General features: G+C 52.0%; 6 protein-coding genes across 6 annotated transcripts; 3 read left to right on the top strand and 3 right to left on the bottom strand.

Annotated features, from left to right (window-relative positions):
* Positions 1-4,440: 4,440 nt before the first annotated feature.
* BO70DRAFT_403084 (uncharacterized protein) lies at positions 4,441-6,270 on the top strand (the record flags this gene model as incomplete). Its single annotated transcript, XM_025547028.1, has 4 exons — positions 4,441-4,983; positions 5,158-5,235; positions 5,317-5,439; positions 5,654-6,270. The coding sequence occupies exons 1-4, from the start codon at positions 4,779-4,781 to the stop codon at positions 6,268-6,270; spliced, it is 1,023 nt and encodes a 340-aa protein (XP_025404494.1). The 5' UTR covers positions 4,441-4,778.
* A 1,855-nt stretch (positions 6,271-8,125) lies between these two features.
* BO70DRAFT_392141 (DUF3602 domain-containing protein) lies at positions 8,126-8,956 on the bottom strand (the record flags this gene model as incomplete). The annotated part of the gene is made up of 5 exons (XM_025546265.1): positions 8,126-8,251; positions 8,371-8,493; positions 8,614-8,683; positions 8,735-8,765; positions 8,917-8,956. The coding sequence occupies 5 exons, from the start codon at positions 8,954-8,956 to the stop codon at positions 8,126-8,128; spliced, it is 390 nt and encodes a 129-aa protein (XP_025404493.1).
* Positions 8,957-9,703: 747 nt separating this feature from the next.
* On the bottom strand, positions 9,704-11,143 carry BO70DRAFT_282619 (putative mitochondrial phosphate carrier protein; the record flags this gene model as incomplete). The annotated part of the gene is made up of 6 exons (XM_025539052.1): positions 9,704-9,773; positions 9,843-9,862; positions 9,915-10,260; positions 10,311-10,564; positions 10,614-10,778; positions 10,859-11,143. 6 exons carry the CDS (start codon positions 11,141-11,143, stop codon positions 9,704-9,706), a joined length of 1,140 nt encoding a protein of 379 aa, XP_025404492.1.
* A 442-nt stretch (positions 11,144-11,585) lies between these two features.
* Positions 11,586-12,577, top strand: BO70DRAFT_357896 (putative cystathionine beta-synthase (beta-thionase)). Its single transcript, XM_025542150.1, has 2 exons — positions 11,586-11,929; positions 12,001-12,577. Exons 1-2 carry the CDS (start codon positions 11,825-11,827, stop codon positions 12,433-12,435), a joined length of 540 nt encoding a protein of 179 aa, XP_025404491.1. The 5' UTR covers positions 11,586-11,824; the 3' UTR covers positions 12,436-12,577.
* Positions 12,578-12,693: 116 nt separating this feature from the next.
* On the bottom strand, positions 12,694-13,706 carry BO70DRAFT_357893 (vacuolar ATPase assembly integral membrane protein VMA21). The gene is made up of 3 exons (XM_025542149.1): positions 13,422-13,706; positions 13,121-13,209; positions 12,694-13,004 (listed from the first exon to the last, which is right to left on the bottom strand). The coding sequence occupies exons 1-3, from the start codon at positions 13,526-13,528 to the stop codon at positions 12,868-12,870; spliced, it is 333 nt and encodes a 110-aa protein (XP_025404490.1). The 5' UTR covers positions 13,529-13,706; the 3' UTR covers positions 12,694-12,867.
* Positions 13,707-14,186: 480 nt separating this feature from the next.
* Positions 14,187-17,854, top strand: BO70DRAFT_328118 (DEAD/DEAH box helicase; the record flags this gene model as incomplete). Its single annotated transcript, XM_025540728.1, has 1 exon — positions 14,187-17,854. The coding sequence occupies one exon, from the start codon at positions 14,187-14,189 to the stop codon at positions 17,589-17,591; it is 3,405 nt and encodes a 1,134-aa protein (XP_025404489.1). The 3' UTR covers positions 17,592-17,854.
* Between the last annotated feature and the right edge of the window lie 2 nt (positions 17,855-17,856).

The raw sequence follows: 17,856 nt of genomic DNA, 5'->3' as shown, positions 1-17,856 counted from the left end.
CAACACCATCACCTTACCTCCCGCTCGCGTCGTTCTGCTACCCATCATATGCAACCCTTCACCAAACTTGGCCATCGGCCCTATCGAGGCCAGAACCAGCCCGCACCGCACTGGCGAGCCTGTAGATATTAGCACTCAGGTACCCTATCCGTGACAGTGGTCTCGTCGCCTTGATAGTTGATGGGCACCACCGGGCCCCACACTTCGTAGCTCTCCACCTCCATTATAAATAAACACCCATGAACATTCTCGTGGAGATAAGATCTTACCAAGTGCACATGCGAGATTAGACACGCATACAACCAAAAGAAGAATATATCCTTTTCCCCCGAACACCCACACCTATTAATAATATTTATCTACCTTTACCCGCTCATTTTTCTACATATCGACTTATCCTGCCCGACTACCAGTATGACTTGAAGCTTGAGTATTACTTGTGCAATCTGCTAGGCATTATTTCGACTAATGCGCAACATAATTAATTAGTTCCACCACCCCGTTCTAGGGAATGGATCTCATCCGTTCTTCTCTAATCGTGTTTCTGTGGAATAGCTGACATTTCAGCTATATATACCAAGCTACCCACCATCCTACCTACCTGCCTGCCTGCCCACAAAAGGAAGGCACCTTTTAAGTCAAGTAATGCCCATGGACGATAGATCATGCCAAATAGAGACCACTAACCTACGTATATCTCTATATTCTGCTCCCAACATCGACGATATTGTCAGCGATGATACTATCACCTATACAAACTATGGCTTGCGCGGTGTACACTCTTCCCTGTTCCTAATCCCCTTTATTTATTAATTACTTCCTCCTCGGTTTAAGTAGCCAATTCGTGAATCAGGCTTTAGTTTTATTTTTTATTCTATTTTATTTTATTTTATTTTTTTGGTATCTACAGGATCACTGACTTCTGTCGATCAGTTCAATTTCCCTGGTTTTTGTGGGATAGCGGGCTTATATGTACGCGAGCTATGTGGTTATATATATAGTATATATAGTTAGGTCTCATAGGCAATAGATAGTATTGGTATCTTGTGCGGAATTTTGGATGGGTTTGTTATACTAGGTTGATAGATATATCCCTAGGTGCGGTATAACAGGGCCTTTTTTTAGAAAGAATAAAAAGAATATCCATTGACTTGGTGATTGTTCTTCTGGTTTGTTCAATTGGTAGATCGTTTTTGCGTCAGGATAGGACAGCAGGGTAGTAGGTGGATATATGTAAACTTCCCTAAACATATAAACAGAAACAGACAGGTAAATCGGTCAGCCCCTTATTCTCACACTTCCAATTCTCCTTCGACCAAATACATCACCCCACCAAGAAGAAAATAACACCAAACCAAACCAGGTAGGTAGATAGATAGATAGATAGGTAGGTAAGTTATGTGGTAAAACTAGTCCGCTCTGACCAGATACAAAACCCCCCAGGTATGAGTGACAAGTCCTGTACTTCACCCACAACACAATTAATATAAAAGCTAAAATAACGTCATCTTCTCTCTCCCTTGCCCGCATTAGCCTTACACAAGCTGGCTGTGACCGAGCTAGTCCGGAGTAGAGTTCACGCATAGACCACATGTCGTAGCCATCTATCCCTTGTCTGGAGTGGGGGGGGGGGTGGTGAAACGACGATTCCATGCTAAATAAATGGTCCGAGGGACCCTGGGCCGGGGGACATGGGGTTTGGGCTGGGGGGTTACACGGGTATGATGATGTGTTTGAAACAACTGAAGTGAGGGTGGGTGGATGGATGGATGGAAATGGGATATATGGGGGTACTAGGTAAGTACTAGGTAATTTTAGAGGGTTGAGGGGCTTGATCATCATAGTAGCTGAAGATTTCTGGAGAAAAGTTTCTGTTTCCAAACAGGTACAGTTTATATAAGTATCGATCGGTATGAACACCCTACCGAAAGACCAGATATATAATATGATATATATAAGTCTTAGATAAGACTAGAAATATGATGATATCCGAACCTCACACCCGGGGAAGTAAATCAATCCGACCCCACAGTCGAGCGATAAGGCTGAAGGGGGAAAGAAAGAAAGGTTCTGGAATGAGGGCGGTCGACCTCCTTGCAGGAGTTGCTGTCGCGATCCCGAGTTAATAGGAATTAAAGTAGGCGCCATCCCCGCCCTGGATGACCCACCAAGCAACAAACTGATGGAGATCGACAGGATCCTCTCAGCCGGGCAGGCTTGGTCCTCTTGGAAGATGCGAGCGGTTGGCTTACTACTATGTAGCTTAGGCGTTCGTGCATGCAATCCTGGACCACACCGATCTTGCTGCTTATGTATAGTTTTTATTTATCTTCTTGCCGTGCGCTGTACCTTGCGTAGTTGAGGGGTGGATTGTGATTTTTTTTTCTGGAAACTTCCGGGGATGTACTAACCTAGGTACTGCCTTAGGTAATGATTAGTATTAGTTACGTACTGTTGGACATGGAAGTTGTGCATTTTGGCAGTTATGCACGGAGGATAAGTTGGTTGGTTTCTGCTGGTCTTATAAGACTGACAAGTCTCCAGCCAAGACACACCAAACTGTGACAGCGGTTGTGAATGTCTCAGTCTGGCTGGCTGGCTGGCTGATAATCAGGTGCATGCAAGAATCAGCAGTGCGATAGGCAGCGACCTGTTACCATCGTAGCGTTGAGACAGGCAGACATATTAATCTTCCATGTTTCATTCTGGTGAGATGGGCGAGCCAATTGGAAGACCACGGATCGCATAGTGCACATCCTTGGTGCAGCTAGAGGGACCATGGATAAACAGTCAGGACTCAGGATAGCAACTGTTATGCCAGGTGTTTGCCAGCCGTATTGCGTATTGCGTATTGGGTCGCGGTTAACAATACCGCTAAGGCATTGGCGTGGCCGAGATGTGGATTAAAAATAACAACGGCCGGGAAACCCACCCGGACTGAGACAGACTGATAGTCTGATAGGTTATGGGACTGATGGATAGATGGATAGATAGACTCCGACTCCGAGCGAGAGTGAAAGTGGGATGCGGAGTGGCTTGCCAGCCAGGCCCATTTTTGGGGGGGGGGGGGGGTCATGATGTCGACAGCAGCCGATCTCAGCAGCGCTCTTCGTTTTGATTGACTGTTAAAAGAGCAGATCGCACGGGATGAGATGAAGAGCGGGTGTCAGACTGGACAGCGCATCCTGGTTGACAATTCATCATCGCACAACCGTTCTTTTTTTTACTCTTCTTTTTTTTTTTTTTTTTTCTCTCGCCTCGTCCCTGAGACGACGACGAAAGGACCATGGGTTGAGGCCAACGAGAGGCTGTTCGTTAGGTGGCTGGGCCGGCGGGCAGAGGATGATTGGCGGGCGGGCGACGAGGGGGGGAGGGGGAGCTGCGTAACACTATCGGTATTTTTATTTTTATGCAGTCGGGGGGCGTTCTTTATTCCTTGGATATACGGTAACGAGGGTAATTCTATTTCCAGTCGACCCTCGTGCTTGTTTGACTTTTCCCGCTGTCTGCCTGCCTGCCTGTCTGCCTGCCTGCCTGCTTGGTGGGGAAGTCCAGAAGAAGACAGCGCAGAGTCGGTCTATATCTACGAGGGTGATGGTGGCAGTCTTTAGGATACTCCGTAGATATCAAGATTCCATGTAGAATGTAGATACGGAGTACATGGATAGACACATGCTTCAGTCCGACAAGAATCATAAATAATATGCATGGATTGACAGCCCCAACCCGTCGGGATTGGATGGGAAGCCGACCACCACCCGGTGATGATCGTCTAGATTCTTCTGGCTGAGTGGCTCTGGGTATAACGCCATCGTCCAACCCCAGCTGATAGGACGCGTTCCAATCGCCATCCATCGGGTCAAACAAGCGTTCCCCTCTGAATTGCGTGGCGCCTGTCGTCAATCCCACTGGCCCTTCCAGTCAAATAGCCTCAATGGCCCTCCTCTGCCGCTACAACTGTTGTTTGGGATTTCTCACTTTGAGGAGGTACTGCTGCTGCTGACTACTGCCTTGTCTCTCTTCACTTCCTTCTTCCTTCCCACTTCCTGTCGATCGCTGTCTGCCTACGGTTGTTTCCCAATTACTAAGAACGGACTGCCTGCACTTCACTCAGTTCTACTAGTAGTACTTCTTTACCTACTCACTGCTAAAGTACTATCGCTGAAAGACAGACGCACGGTCCAGCTTTGTCTTTGCCTGCCCGCCTGCCTTTCTTGCCTGCTTGCCTGCTTGCCTGACAACTGCTTACTGGGTCTGATACATACATACATACAGCGTGCTTGCTTCCAGACCCTCCATCGTCTGCAGACCTTCGCGCGCCGGTCCACCCTTTCTGCTTTCTTGTCTCTGTGTGTGTAAAGGCTAAAGACAGCTTAACGCTTGACGCTCGACTCGCATCCGTCCCACTTCCGAGTGGCAGTCGCAGCAACCACTCCAGAATCGTCCAGACAATCGAACAGAAATCTTCCCCGGAATCCCACGTCCAGACGTCAAATTGCCCCCATCCAGCTCGTGGATCCATCAAAGAACGACTAGCCTCCCCACGTTGGCCGCACGCGCGAGTCTCGTTGGCTGCCTCCGGGCTGCATTCTGAAACTGCGATCCAAAAGGCCCGAGAATCGTCGCGCGAAGATCAGCGTTCATTCCTTGGCGGTTCCCACCGAGATCGTGGTTGCGCTCCACACCGGCCGCCATAGTTCAGAGACAGCGTGCTGCGAAAACCTGCTCCAGCTGTTGGTTATCAGGCGCTAAGGGCGACGGGGTGAGAAATACATAAAATGGCGTCCTCCCAGCCGGTCGCGTCTCCCAGGCATGGTCGGGGTTTCAGTTTTGGCGCAAAGTCAGACCACTCCCAGCAGTCCACCACCTCTGGCAACAGCAAGACCAAGAAGCTCCATCTCACGGAATCCTCTGAAGAGAAGCATCGCCGCAATCTACATTCCAAAGCCGATCCGATGGTTGCTATGAGCGAAGCCCAGCCTAGTACGTATCCGGCTCCCCCCCCCTTTCTCCTTATCGCTCTCTCCCTCGCCCTCCCTGAGTTGTTGCTGGTTATTACTAGACCAATTCAACCCGAGTCGTTGGATTCCCGCCATGTTTTCTGCGTTCCATAATTGCTTCCCCTGGCAAGCCTCCGAACTGACTCGTTCAATCTAGACCTGGTTGCCCTCGAACAGTCGACGCTTGGTTCTTTACGGACCATGCAACATAAGGACCAGTACGGAAACGTGATCAGTGCGTCTCCCGTCGTTCCCTGGCCGGAATGACCCCCTATCCATGGCCTCTTTGCTGATTGCCATCCCCCTTTCCCAATAGCCGATCCCGATCTCTCCAATCCCACTCGCCCCCGGTTTGAGCGCCCGCTCGATACCATCCGGTCTTTCGAGGCGGCGATCTACGGGACATACAGCAGTAGACCTGCTTCCTATGTAAGGACCGGTGAGTCACCCCTTACTCCGGATCACTGGTCCCGCGGTTGACTGACGAGATCACTGAAGATTCGACTCCGGCGACCCCTGGGCCAGATTACAGTCGACGGGGCAGCTACTACAATGGAGGTATTTACTCCGCGACTCCCTTGTCTTGGCGTGCAGTCGCATTGCCAATTGCAGCACTCCCGGGAGGTCCTTGCTAACTCGAGTGATTGTTGCAGCTCAGAATGGTCATTCCAACCGGGGCCATCACGACCAGGGCGGTTATCACAATGGCCGCGGGGCCTATTCGCGACCGGACAGCTATGCCGAGAATGGCAATGGGCAACCTGAGAACTACTACCCGTACAACCAGAATGGCAGTCGACCCAGACCACGCCACCACGCACGGATGAACACTGACCAGAGTGGATATTCGCAACACGGCTACCAAAAGTCGTATGACAACATCACCGCGGCGTCTGGCTCGGGCTCTGGCAGCAACACCGACGCGTATGGCAATTCGACCGATCCGAGCTCTGTGAACAGCTCCATGGACCAGTTCCAACAGCAGCAGCAACAATACCAACAGCAGCAGCAAATGGCAGAAAGCTATGGCTTCCAAGGATTTGGCGGCGGACCCAATCTCGAGGGCCAGGCCAATACCGGTGGACGGATCAACTTTGGCAGCAAGCCTCCCGCGGCAGACCCCAATGCCGGGGGCCCTGTTGGCGGTGGTGGTGGTGCGGCGGCAGCGGCGGCGGCCAACCGTCGTCATCTGCGCAAGGCTACGAATGACTCCGAAATGAGCAACGATAAGAGAAAGAGCTGGTTCAAGCGACGATTCAGCAAGAACTAGCCTGGTTGAGCTGTGCTCCTGACCTGTTCGACGTTGATTGCCTATGTTTCATTCACTGCGTTGTTTTCTGATCATAATTGTATGGGTGTATTACCTCCACGGCGTTCATGATGCTTTTTTTTCCCCCTCCTTCTCAAGCACATTACTGGGAATTCGGCACGGATTGCGTTTGGATTCGATTGAACATTTTCTTTTTTTTTCCATCTTCTTCTTGCATGCGGTTGATGGGTTCATGAGCCACGATACACGGAATGCGAATGCTGCTTTTTGAGTCTTCCCCCCCCCACACCTCACCTTCCCCCCCCCCTGCAACCCCCCCACTCAACCTTGTAACCTTGACGGGACAGGACAGTCTGAATGGTCTGAATGGAATGGAATGGAATGGATGTTTAGTGATACGGGTGAATTTACCGTTCTGAATCATCGGAGCTTTGCTCTGCTCTGCTCTGCTTTACTTTGCTTCACTTTGCTTCACGCTTTCATTGTTGATAATTATGAAACTGGTAGATACAGTATTTAATAGGCCCGTTCAGTCTTTCTTTTCCTGTCGTATCATATCCTATCCCATCTGTTTATCGAGTACGGAGTAGACGCAGACGCAGATGCAGATGCAGATGCAGATGTAGATCCCATCCATCCCATGGGCCGGGCCCGGCCCCTGGCCATCCGATCGATCCTTACACCTATCTAGTATCTACCCAGTACGGAGTACCCAGTACCCCTAGATAGTAGATACCCCTGTCGCTGCCGCTATCCCTGACCGACCCTGACCCTAGCCCTGGCCCTAGCCCCGTGCAATGTGCAATGTGCAATGTACATTATCTGGAACCACAATAACAATCGACACCCCAAAATTGAGATAACCCGCTGATAGCCCGACGCCCAGTCAAACTAGATACTTACCTATCTATCTATCTACCTACCTACCCAACATCTGGCCAAAAGATAAAATATCCCTCAGAGGTCCATGTATGCATGCATGCATGCGTGCGTTTTTTTTTTTTTTTTTTTTTTTTGTTTCTGCCACGCGTCGAGTCAGGGATTGCAATGCAATGGAATGAATGCAATGGAATGTAATGAGTAGACGTTGTTCTATCGCGGTTGATAATTTTAGGGTTGACATCGCATGGATCGGGATATGGATGTGGATATGGAGGTATATATACTAGTAGGTAGGCATAGGCATCGCCGCACCTTACATATGAACGATTGAAAGATGGAGGATGGAGGGGAGGCTTCTAATGACCGGATCTAGTAGGTATTTCAAATGCTTTGTGTTGATGAGATGAGATGAGATGAGATGAGAAATATAGAATTCATGGTCGAATGTTAGATTGTTAAGTAGATAGATTAGATCATTGTTATTCGGAGGGGATGTGGTACTGCTGGATGAGGTGGATGGTATTATTCTCAAGGGATGGATAACTATAGTTTATAGAAAGAATATAAGAAAGGATTAGAATGAGTTAGACTTTTAATTCATAGGTAGGTAGGTAGGTAGGTAGGACCATGCTTCTCATGTAATATGTCCCTAGGTGGCCTACCTAGGTATACGGTAAGTATGTATGATATAGTACCTACCTAGTAGTTAGCAGTATCTAACCCCCCACCCATCTTAAATCATACACATCACATCACATATTGCAAACCATAAATTAACCCTAACCCAATAATAATATCATAAGTAACCATAAACCAACGACAACAGGGAATCATAACATAACACAAAGCCAGCGAAACCAACATTATCCCCCTCCCCCCTTCCTCCTCCTCCTCTTTCCCCCTCTTCTTTACACCTCCTCCACTCCACCCAATTAATTACCTTTCCACCCACGACGGGATGGGATGGATCAGATCACTTCTTTCCAAAAAGCTTATACTTCAACCGATCCGCCAATCCATCATGACCAGGCTTGTTCTTCCTCTCCTCCTTCTCTTTCTGGTGCTCCTCGTCTAGATGGACGTTACCTTGTCCGCCGCGCTGGGAACATTGAATTCGAATCGCGTTAGCGTTTTCTCTTCCGAAGCCATACCCATACTCTTTGTAACGTAACGGGGGTAGGAAGAGGGCCATGGGAAGGTAAGGTAGGAAAGACAAACCCCAGTATGATAATCCCCGTCCACGGACGGTCGCACCGCCAGTTCGGGGATGTATTCCGCGTCGTGCGGGACCTTGGATGTGGGCCGGACGTGCGGGGAGCCGATGTTGCCGGCACCGCCGCGCTGGGGGGGTGTTAGTTCACAGTTGTTTATATTGTGTGGTTTTGTCTGGCGTTGTGTGGTGCTGGGTTGGATTGGGGTGGAAGATGAGGTGGGCTGGCTGGGATAGAATTGGGCGCTTACACCGGCGGAGTAGGCGCCGTCGCCTTGGTCACCGTAGACGCCTTCGCGGACGATGCCGCCGTCGACGTATCTGGGTGAGTTAGTGGGGCGTTTTGTAGATGGAGGGGGAGGGGAGACGTACTCGGTTGGGTCGGCACCGATGTTGCCTTGGCCTGCGGGGTGATAAGTGGGTTAGAGAGGAGAGGAGAGAGTGGGTGTGGTGATGGTGGTGGTGAGGATGAGATAGAGGGTGGGATAGGGGTGTAGATAAGAATAGGATAGCAGTTTGGGAATAAGAAGGTATGGAAGATGGAGAACGCGCACCTCCTCGGCCGTGGGAGACGATGGGCTCGTGTTCGCTCATGGTGGGTCGTAGTTCTAGTTCGGAGATGACTAGTTAGTAATGAATGCGATAGTGGTGTTGAGGGGATGGAGAGGAGACGGCGCACGTACGTCGTTCTGATGCGATCAGCAATGCGCCTGTAGTGCAGTTCGTCGCGAGTCCGAGTGGATGAGAAAAAAGCGCGAGGTGGCGGGGATATGCAGGGGAGGATCGTATATAAAGCGAGGCCGTCAGTGCCTTACCGTCTTGGGTTGGATCGCAGCCACGGGGGGCGACCACGAGACGGGCTAGAGCGCCCTGGAAGACCAACTCAATAATCCATCCCTGCCAATTCTAGCCATCCTCACGAACCCTTAGGCTTTATCATCCGCTCCACTCATCCATCTATCTATCTATCTACACTCCGTAGATACTCCGTGAGTCCAGCTGCTGCCGATGACGTCGGAGGGCTGATAAGATGCAGGCCCGCATTGGTCCGAGGCGTGACTAAAGGGTTCGCTCGGCTGGGCCCGCGCGTTTATCACCGGCCTCGGGCGTTGCGGTGCGTTCAGGGGTTTCCGCGGGCTCGAGTCTTAGATATAGATATAGATATCTACTACCGGAGTGTGTCTGTGAGACGAACTCAAAATCATGCTACACAATAATACCTAATGGCTTGAGGTACTTTACGGTACACAGCTAGTGTGACCTCCCACATTCTACAGCACCCGCTTCCGGATCTACAATTTCGCGACGGATCAATCGCTACCAGAATCCAGATCACTTCGATCATTTCTTCTCCGCGGGGGGTCCTCCGCCGGTGGTTGGCAGACCCATGAAGATCTTGAATGAGTCGTAACTGTCAAAAGTTAGCCACTGTCTGCCTATAGAGGGAAGCACCGGGGCGGGGGCCAAAAGCGATACGTACATCATCCACTGCAGTCCGGTCTATAGAGAAGTGGTTAGCTACAGTTCATGCCCCAGACAGGGACACACTTACCAAAGTTCCAACCATCACAATACGGACCGGGAGGCCGTTCCAGAGACCCCGGAAGCCAATGTCCTTGTAGATCCGGCTTGTCGCGGCCCCAAATGCCTCGCCAGGCTTGCGGTTCGCATTTAGCTTGCTGACCATCACGTCGGCCGGGTGAGAGATGGCAGCGCAAAGAATACCCGCCAGGTAACCACCCGTGAAGGCAACTCCAGTCTGTGCGCCCTTGTTGTAGTCGGACTTCTGGCCCGGCAGGGCGTTATAGATCATCTCGACGATGGTTTCGAAGGAAGCGAACTTCATCATGGTGTACGGAATCTGTCGTCCCCAGAGAGGGTAAAGTCCTTTGTAGAGACTGTTCCGGTCAGTGGCTATTCCCCGTCTGTCATGACTGACCTTGCTTACCCGGACACGCCTTCTTTGCTAACAATGCCCGAGATTCCAGTGAAGGTTGACCGGATATCCGGCGGAATAGTCGTCTGCATGCGCACTTTGACGGATTCAAACGGGCAGAGGGCTACATCGGCGATGATCTCCGCTGATGCACTGGCTGCCAGGTACAGGGACGTCTTCCATCGAGCCGCATTCTCAACCCCGACAAGGTCGCTGTAGAACTTCTTGAAGTACTCATAACCACCGTACTTGAACGCTCCTTGGGCCTTGGGACTAGTCAGTAGGCAGGGTTGGGATCCAGTTGCCTTGGCTTACGCTGTATCCGAAGAAGGTTGGCCCCCAACCAGTGAACACGCCTCGAAGGCCCTCTGCACCGCGGATTTTACGGAACGCCTCCGCATTGCTCTTGTAAAGAAGAGGGTCGACCTGGCGACGGCACTTGATCAGGTCTAGGGGGGTCACAGCAGTGTGAGTGATACCCTATAAACATACAAGCTATTAGTACAGACATGCGACGAGCTGGTTTGATAGTTCTCAGCAAATCACGAATGGTGACTCACGCAGGCCAGAATTCCACCGAATGTGCAAGCCGCATAATACTTGGGAGTCCATGGTTCGATCTTGCCGGCCTTCGCTTGGGCTTTTTGGCTGGCAGCATCGATCTCCCGGGTCGCTTCTTTGGCGATAGCATTGGCCTTGTTCTTGGTATCCTCAACAACGTTCCAGGCGGGGAACAGCTCCCGCCTCTTTACTCCCGCCGCTTCCGGTGTCTGGGGCTGTTTGGGCTGACCCAGAGGATTCTGGGGCGCGAACGCGCTGGCGATATCACGATCGGAGGGAAACATGACTGGCAGCAGTTATCTAGGTCCGTCCGAAGCCTGTTAGAACATTTTCAATGAAGTATATGTGTGTTGGGAGATGATGGGGACACTGTACCCACGTCACTGATCTATACAAGCGGGTCCACTCTGATAGCCGCGGGGTGACCGTTGGAAGCTTGGAAGACGATGAATGCACCGGATAGTCAAACCCTTTTATACGCTCTTCGATCGATGAGCTTGATCAAGGACAGCCCAGCTAGCAGTCACTAGTCAAAGACGTGATCAGTGGCTGTGATTTGAAAGGGAGGAGACGGACGGGTCAGGCTGCAGTTGGATCGATCCTTCATGACGTCGCATACAAATACGCCGGGACTAGCCGCTTTGGGGCATCCCACCAACTGGCCGGTCCGCAAATTCGGTCTAATTGGAGCTGTTCTTATGACTGAACTCGGATAGTCGGAATCCATTGTCTCCTGCAAAGTACTAACTACTAGCACCACTACCTTGCGAACTACCTCAGAGCAAGCAACCATCGCGTCTCGCCTTGTTCAATTCCACTTTCTCCTGCAGGATCGAGCTAGATCGATCGCTTCACGGCCGTCCCGTCCGTCAATTGAGCGCCCGCCTGAAACCTCACTTCCCGTGCCCCTCATCGAGTCATCCATCGCCAGGTGATCACAACCACAACCACCACAACCAAGCAACATGGCCTCCTACTTGACCGCCACTGAGGCGCTGTCTCAGCAGCAATTCGCCCAGAACGCAGACCTTCCTGCGTCCCAGGCCACATGGGCGAACAAATACCGTGGAGTCAGTGCCCGCACCCTCCTGAGAACCCGCCCTTGCCCCGAAGACCAGCTGCTAACTAACCCCCCATCTAGGCGACTATCGAGGACTTGGACCCCCCTCCGGCGCTGTCCGTCTCCCCGAGCGATCTTATCTCCACCGCCATGCTCGCCGCTTACGAACGTGATTACACACACCTGACCGTCACCTCTTCCTCGAAACGATCCCTTCTCGGATACCTGAGCATCCCGCGGCTAAAGGAGCTGCTCAAGGAAGGCGCCGTGAAGGAGAGCGACTCGGTGGCCGTCGCCATGCAGCGCTTCAACCGGAAGCGGGGCACTTACCAGGTCATCACGATGGAGACGCCCCTCGAGGAACTGGAGCGTTTCTTCGAGAGCGAAACGGGTCCCAACGGGGAGCAGCGCCCCAAGCAGACTTTCGCCGTCGTCACGGATGCGTCTCGGAAATTCGTGCTGGGCGTGGCGACCAAGGCGGATTTGGAGGAGTTTGTCAAGCGTAGACCGGCGTAGTGGGCTGCTGGTGGATCGGGTCTCCTTTGCTTCTTTTTGTGTCTTTGCATCTTTATGGAATCCTGCCTGTGCATTTTTCTAGGCGCAGCTATTGAACATGAACTGAATATTATTATTCCCCTTGAAGGTCTTTGAATCGGAGTCTAGTTTATGAAATATTATTGTCGGTGACTTGGTGGCGTCTGTCATCCTGTACATCTATCTATCTCTAAACCCTTTCTGGTTACGTTTCGATAAAAATGGATAAAATATCTCCAGGTCCGAACATCTGCAGGATTATTGACATCATACTCTGACATTTTGATAAAACCCGACAACCGCACCACATAATCAGCTGTCCATGAACGCCCAAACTAAAACAAACACCAGGTACTGTACGCAAAGCAAGTTGAAACGGCAATACATTACCAGACATCGCGGACGCGCTGAGCCTTACTGCGCTTTCTTCTCCTTCTGCTTTTGCTCGGCTTCTCTCTCCGCCTGGTCATCCTTCCACGCGACAAAGATGTATGCGACGAGGACCACATTGGCCATGATCGCAGCAACGATACCGCCGACAGTTGCGCTCGCTACACCGTTTCGTCAGTACAGCTGGGGAAAAAACGGGGAGACAGCGAACACAGGGGGGGGGGGGGGGGGGAAGTAGTTCCGAGGAGGGATGAAGGGATGGGATGGGATTGCTTACTACCACCAACGTTCACAGTCACGAAGTACATCCCAATAGGCACAAAAATCATAGCCACCGAGAAGAAGGCCAGTTTCATGATCACATTACTAGATACATAGGGAGTCAGGGAGTCAGTAAACAATGTTCCGCGTGCGCGCGCGCTAATTATAGAAGTATTATTGTCTCTGTCGTTGTCTGGTATATCAACTTGGGCTGAGTTGTCAATGGATAGATAGACAGATCCCTTGGTTGTAGCTTCCCAAGTAGCGGCCACATGGCATGGTGCTTCCGCCGCATCAGACGAATAAGACGCACTTACGTGGGAACTGCAGGGGTCACATCTGAGTCAGAGACCTTCTTCCCCGAGCTGGAAGGGGCCGCAACCTCCTTGGGCGGGGTCTTCTCTGCGGAGCGACGGCTGGCCATTTTGATACACGATGGGGAGGGTATCTGTTTATGCAAACAAGGGAAAGAACAAGGCGCGGTGTTGGTGGGGAACTCAAACCAAGGGCGGGAATTTGGTAGTTGGGTTGTTGTGTATCTCGGACACGGCTCCTGGATGGGTCCTGACGGGGATTTGTGCTAATGGTACTCTGTAGTCGTGATGGCATAACATTGAGCTCGGGGGGCTTTTATACAGCGGATGAAATCATCCCGACTCGAGTGAATGGCGGCTGCTGATTGGTCCGTGCGCGGAGGGGTTTCTGCCCGGGGTTCGAAGTAGATACTCGATAGATACTCGATACTCGAGAGAGACTACTACTGCTAGTATATTGGAGGTGTCAGTGCTGCTGCTAGGTGCAGCCTTGCTGGTTCTTCCGACTAAAGGAGTATAAAAGGGCGTCTCTCCCTTGCGGGCGCCACTATAGTCTCAGTATTATAAGTGCAACTGCCTTCCTCGGCTTTAATTGAAGCGCCAGGCCACGTGACCGGTCGCGTCCCGGGCGCGTTTGCGGAGAAAATCATCGTTCGCTTCCATCTCGAAGGAGCAGTTCGTTCGCTCGTTCGCTCCCTCCCCTTGGCTCCTGTCCCCGGGCATGACGCCACTCGCTCGTCCGCCTGCCATCACTGCCTCCCCCCGACCATGGACATCGACGACACTGTTCCCGACACCCCCGTGAGGGACAGAAAAGTCATCCACAGCACCCCAACCAAGGACGAGGCGGAATATGAGACCGTTGCCACCGTGCCTGTCCCCAATTTCCAGCCACTCGCTGCAGCACACGCCCAAGCACAATCTTTGACTCCTGCATCCCAGCAGCGCTATACCCAACCCACCCAACTGCTGGAGGTCCCTTACTCTGCAAAGAGCAATTCCGTTGTACAGGTCGCCGCTTCCTCCCCCCCAGCTCCTACCTCCTCCCCCTCTCGTCCCACCATGAGCGGCGGTCATTTCTCCAATATGATGGCCCCGGCCGGCACCAGCTTTCGCCCCCCCGCCGCCTCAGGCCCGGCAAAGCGTGCCCCCGTGATCGACCTGGAAGACGACGGCCCGACCTATCGCGGCGGTTCGTCCGACGAGGACGCTCAGATGCTCAGAAACACCGACATCAAACCCGCCATGTTCGCCAAATCCTCGCGGAGCCCCGAAAAAGTGGTCGATTCCCCCATGGATAAATTCAAGGAGATTACCGCTTCCGCCGTTTACAACCCCTCCGGTGTCAAACGCTCTGCCTCGCAGATGGACCCGGCGCCCAAAGGCGTGGCCATGAAGAAAGCCCGCCAGGATGGCCCCTCGCGCGCTCAACCGGTCGGTACCACGATCTCGTCGCTACAGGACATTGAAGACTACCAGGTCAGGGTCAAGGTGGAGAGGATGTTGAAAGTTTTGCCGCAAAAGTCTGTTCACGCATGCGTGCAGGCGCTTCTCTCGAAACGCGGGAACTTCGAGAACGCCCTGGAACACCTGGCGGATTCAGACGAAAAGGGTGTCTCTTCAGAGGACGAGTTGAACAAGAGGACATCGCCGGTTGCGCCGGCGAAGCAGCAGATTAAGGCTCGCGGGACCATCCAGGACAAGTGGTCAGCTATGAACATACAAAGGACACTGTCTTCTCAAAAGCAGCAATCGCAGCCCGCGCAAGCTTCGGACGATGAGTCCAAACCGCGGCGGCGATTGATGAGAGGGCCCAAATCCCGTGTGTCCTCCCCTAGTCCCGCCCCCAGTCCGGCTCGCGCTGCACCTCCTTCCGAGACGCCGGCCAAGAAACCCGGTCGCCTGGTCCAGGGACGGAAGCCTGTATCGCCTCAGCGGTCGGAGTCCCCCGAGGCCGCAATTATATCGGATGACTCTGATTCCGCTATGGAAGAGCCGCAGGAAGATGGGGAGCTGTCGACAAAGGTTTTGAAATTCTTCAACACTTGCAGCATTCTGGAGCTTGCTGATCTTGCTGCCATCACCGAAGATATTGCTCAACATGTCATGTCGTTTCGACCGTTCAAAAACTTGGAAAAGGTTCGCGCTGTCCCGCCCCCGGCAAAGGAGGAGACGAAGCCAAAGGGTAGCCGTGGCCGTAAAACGCCAAAGCCGATCGGTGATAAGATCGTTGATAAATGCTGGGATATGTGGGTGGGCTACGAAGCGGTGGATTCTTTGGTCGCGCAATGCGAGGCTTTGGGAAAACCAATTGCGGCGGAGATGAAGAAATGGGGTGTGGACATGTTCGGAAAGAAAGACGGGGAGCTGGAGCTGGTATCCATCAACCCCAGAGATACTCATTCCCAGTCCCATGACTCCGGGATCGGGACTCCTGCTAGCCAGCGTTCGGACGAAGACAGCGATGGGCCTGCGCCTGGGGCGCGAAAAAGCCGTTTCATCGGTCAACCTGGGATCATGCGTGATGACTTGAAGATGAAGGACTATCAGATCGTGGGTATCAACTGGCTGTCTCTTCTCTTTGAGAAGGATTTGAGCTGTATTTTGGCCGACGACATGGGTCTTGGAAAGACCTGCCAAGTTATTGCCTTCTTAGCGCATTTGTACGAGAAGGGTATCAAAGGGCCACATCTCATCGTTGTGCCATCGTCCACCATCGAGAACTGGCTCAGAGAGTTTCAGAAGTTCTGCCCGACACTCTCAGTCATGCCTTACTATGCCAACCAGAAAGAGCGGGCGGAGATTCGAGAAACGATCGAAGACAACAGAGACAGTATCAATGTTGTAATCACCACTTACACCATTGCCAAGGGCAAGGTTGATGCGCACTTCCTCCGCAACATGCACTTCTGCGCCTGTGTCTTTGATGAGGGGCACATGTTGAAAAGCAGTACCTCGGTTCTTTACGAGAAGCTGATCAGAATTCGCGCTCGTTTCAGGCTGCTTCTGACAGGCACACCTCTGCAGAACAATCTCCAGGAATTGGCATCTTTACTAGGCTTTATCCTCCCGAAGGTATTCCAAGAACGCAAAGAGGACCTTCAGTATGTCTTCGCGAACAAGGCAAAGACAGTCGATGAGTCGCACTCGGCTCTTCTTTCCGCGCAGCGCATCGAACGAGCCAAGTCGATGCTGAAGCCATTTGTCTTGCGACGAAAGAAGCACCAGGTCATTGATCTGCCTGCAAAGATATCACATGTGGAATACTGCGAGATGAACGCTGCGCAGCAAGCAATCTATGATCACGAACAAGAGGAGGTGCGCAAGCTGTTGGCCGATCGAGCGGCCGGGAAGAAGACGGGCAACAAATCCGCCAACATCCTCATGAAGCTCCGACAGGCAGCCATCCACCCGCTGCTGTACAGGCGTCATTACGACAACCCCACTCTGAGCCGCATGGCGAAGGCCTGCCTGAAAGAAGAGCAATGGTCACTGTCTGATCCTGATGTTATTTACGGCGAGCTTCAAGCATACAATGACTACGAATGTCACAGCATGTGTGTTTCGAATCCCCGTTCGCTGGGCAAGTTTGCACTGAAAAACAACGAATGGATGGACTCCGGGAAAGTCGACAAGCTCTGCGAGCTACTTAAGCGGTTCCAAGAGAATGGTGATCGGGCATTGGTCTTCTCGCAATTCACGTTGGTCATGGACATTCTCGAGAACGTGCTCGAAAACCAACACATCGGGTTCGTCCGGCTCGACGGAAGAACGAACGTCGAAGACCGCCAATCGATCCTGGATGCGTTCCACGAACGAACCGAAATCCCAGTCTTCCTTCTTTCGACCAAAGCCGGCGGTGCGGGCATCAATCTGGCCTGTGCCAACAAGGTCATCATCTTCGACTCGAGCTTCAACCCCCAGGAGGACGTCCAGGCCGAGAACCGCGCCCACCGCGTCGGCCAGACCCGCGACGTGGAAGTCATCCGGCTCGTGACCAAAGGCACAATCGAGGAGCAAATCTACGCCCTCGGCCAGACCAAGCTCGCGCTCGATCACGCCGTCGCTGGCGAAGACGCCGCGGACTTGAAGAAGGCCGAAGACGAAGGCATCAAAGCGGTCGAGAACATGGTTCTTGCCGATATGAAAAACGAAAAGAGCGATGACTCTTGAAGAATTGCCTTTTTTTTTTCTTTTTCTCATGTTAGACCATAAAACATATACAGGGCTTCCATCTAGTTCTTTTTCTTTCGTCTCATGTACCCCTCTCATGTATCCTCCATTGTATCTGATCTTTTTTTTGTTACTCTCGTGGCATCCATCTAATGCACATGGCGCCAGCGATCTGTTGATTTGGTTATTTTGACTTGACCCCTTTTGAAATAACCTCTTCAGAGCGAAAAGATATGTCTTCTTCTATAGATGTTTGGCCATAGGG

Source organism: Aspergillus heteromorphus, assembly GCF_003184545.1.
Source record: "Aspergillus heteromorphus CBS 117.55 chromosome Unknown BO70scaffold_1, whole genome shotgun sequence".
NCBI lineage: Eukaryota > Fungi > Ascomycota > Eurotiomycetes > Eurotiales > Aspergillaceae > Aspergillus > Aspergillus heteromorphus.
The sequence above is the reverse complement of the archived record's forward strand: the minus strand, read 5'-3'. Positions and strand labels throughout refer to the sequence as shown.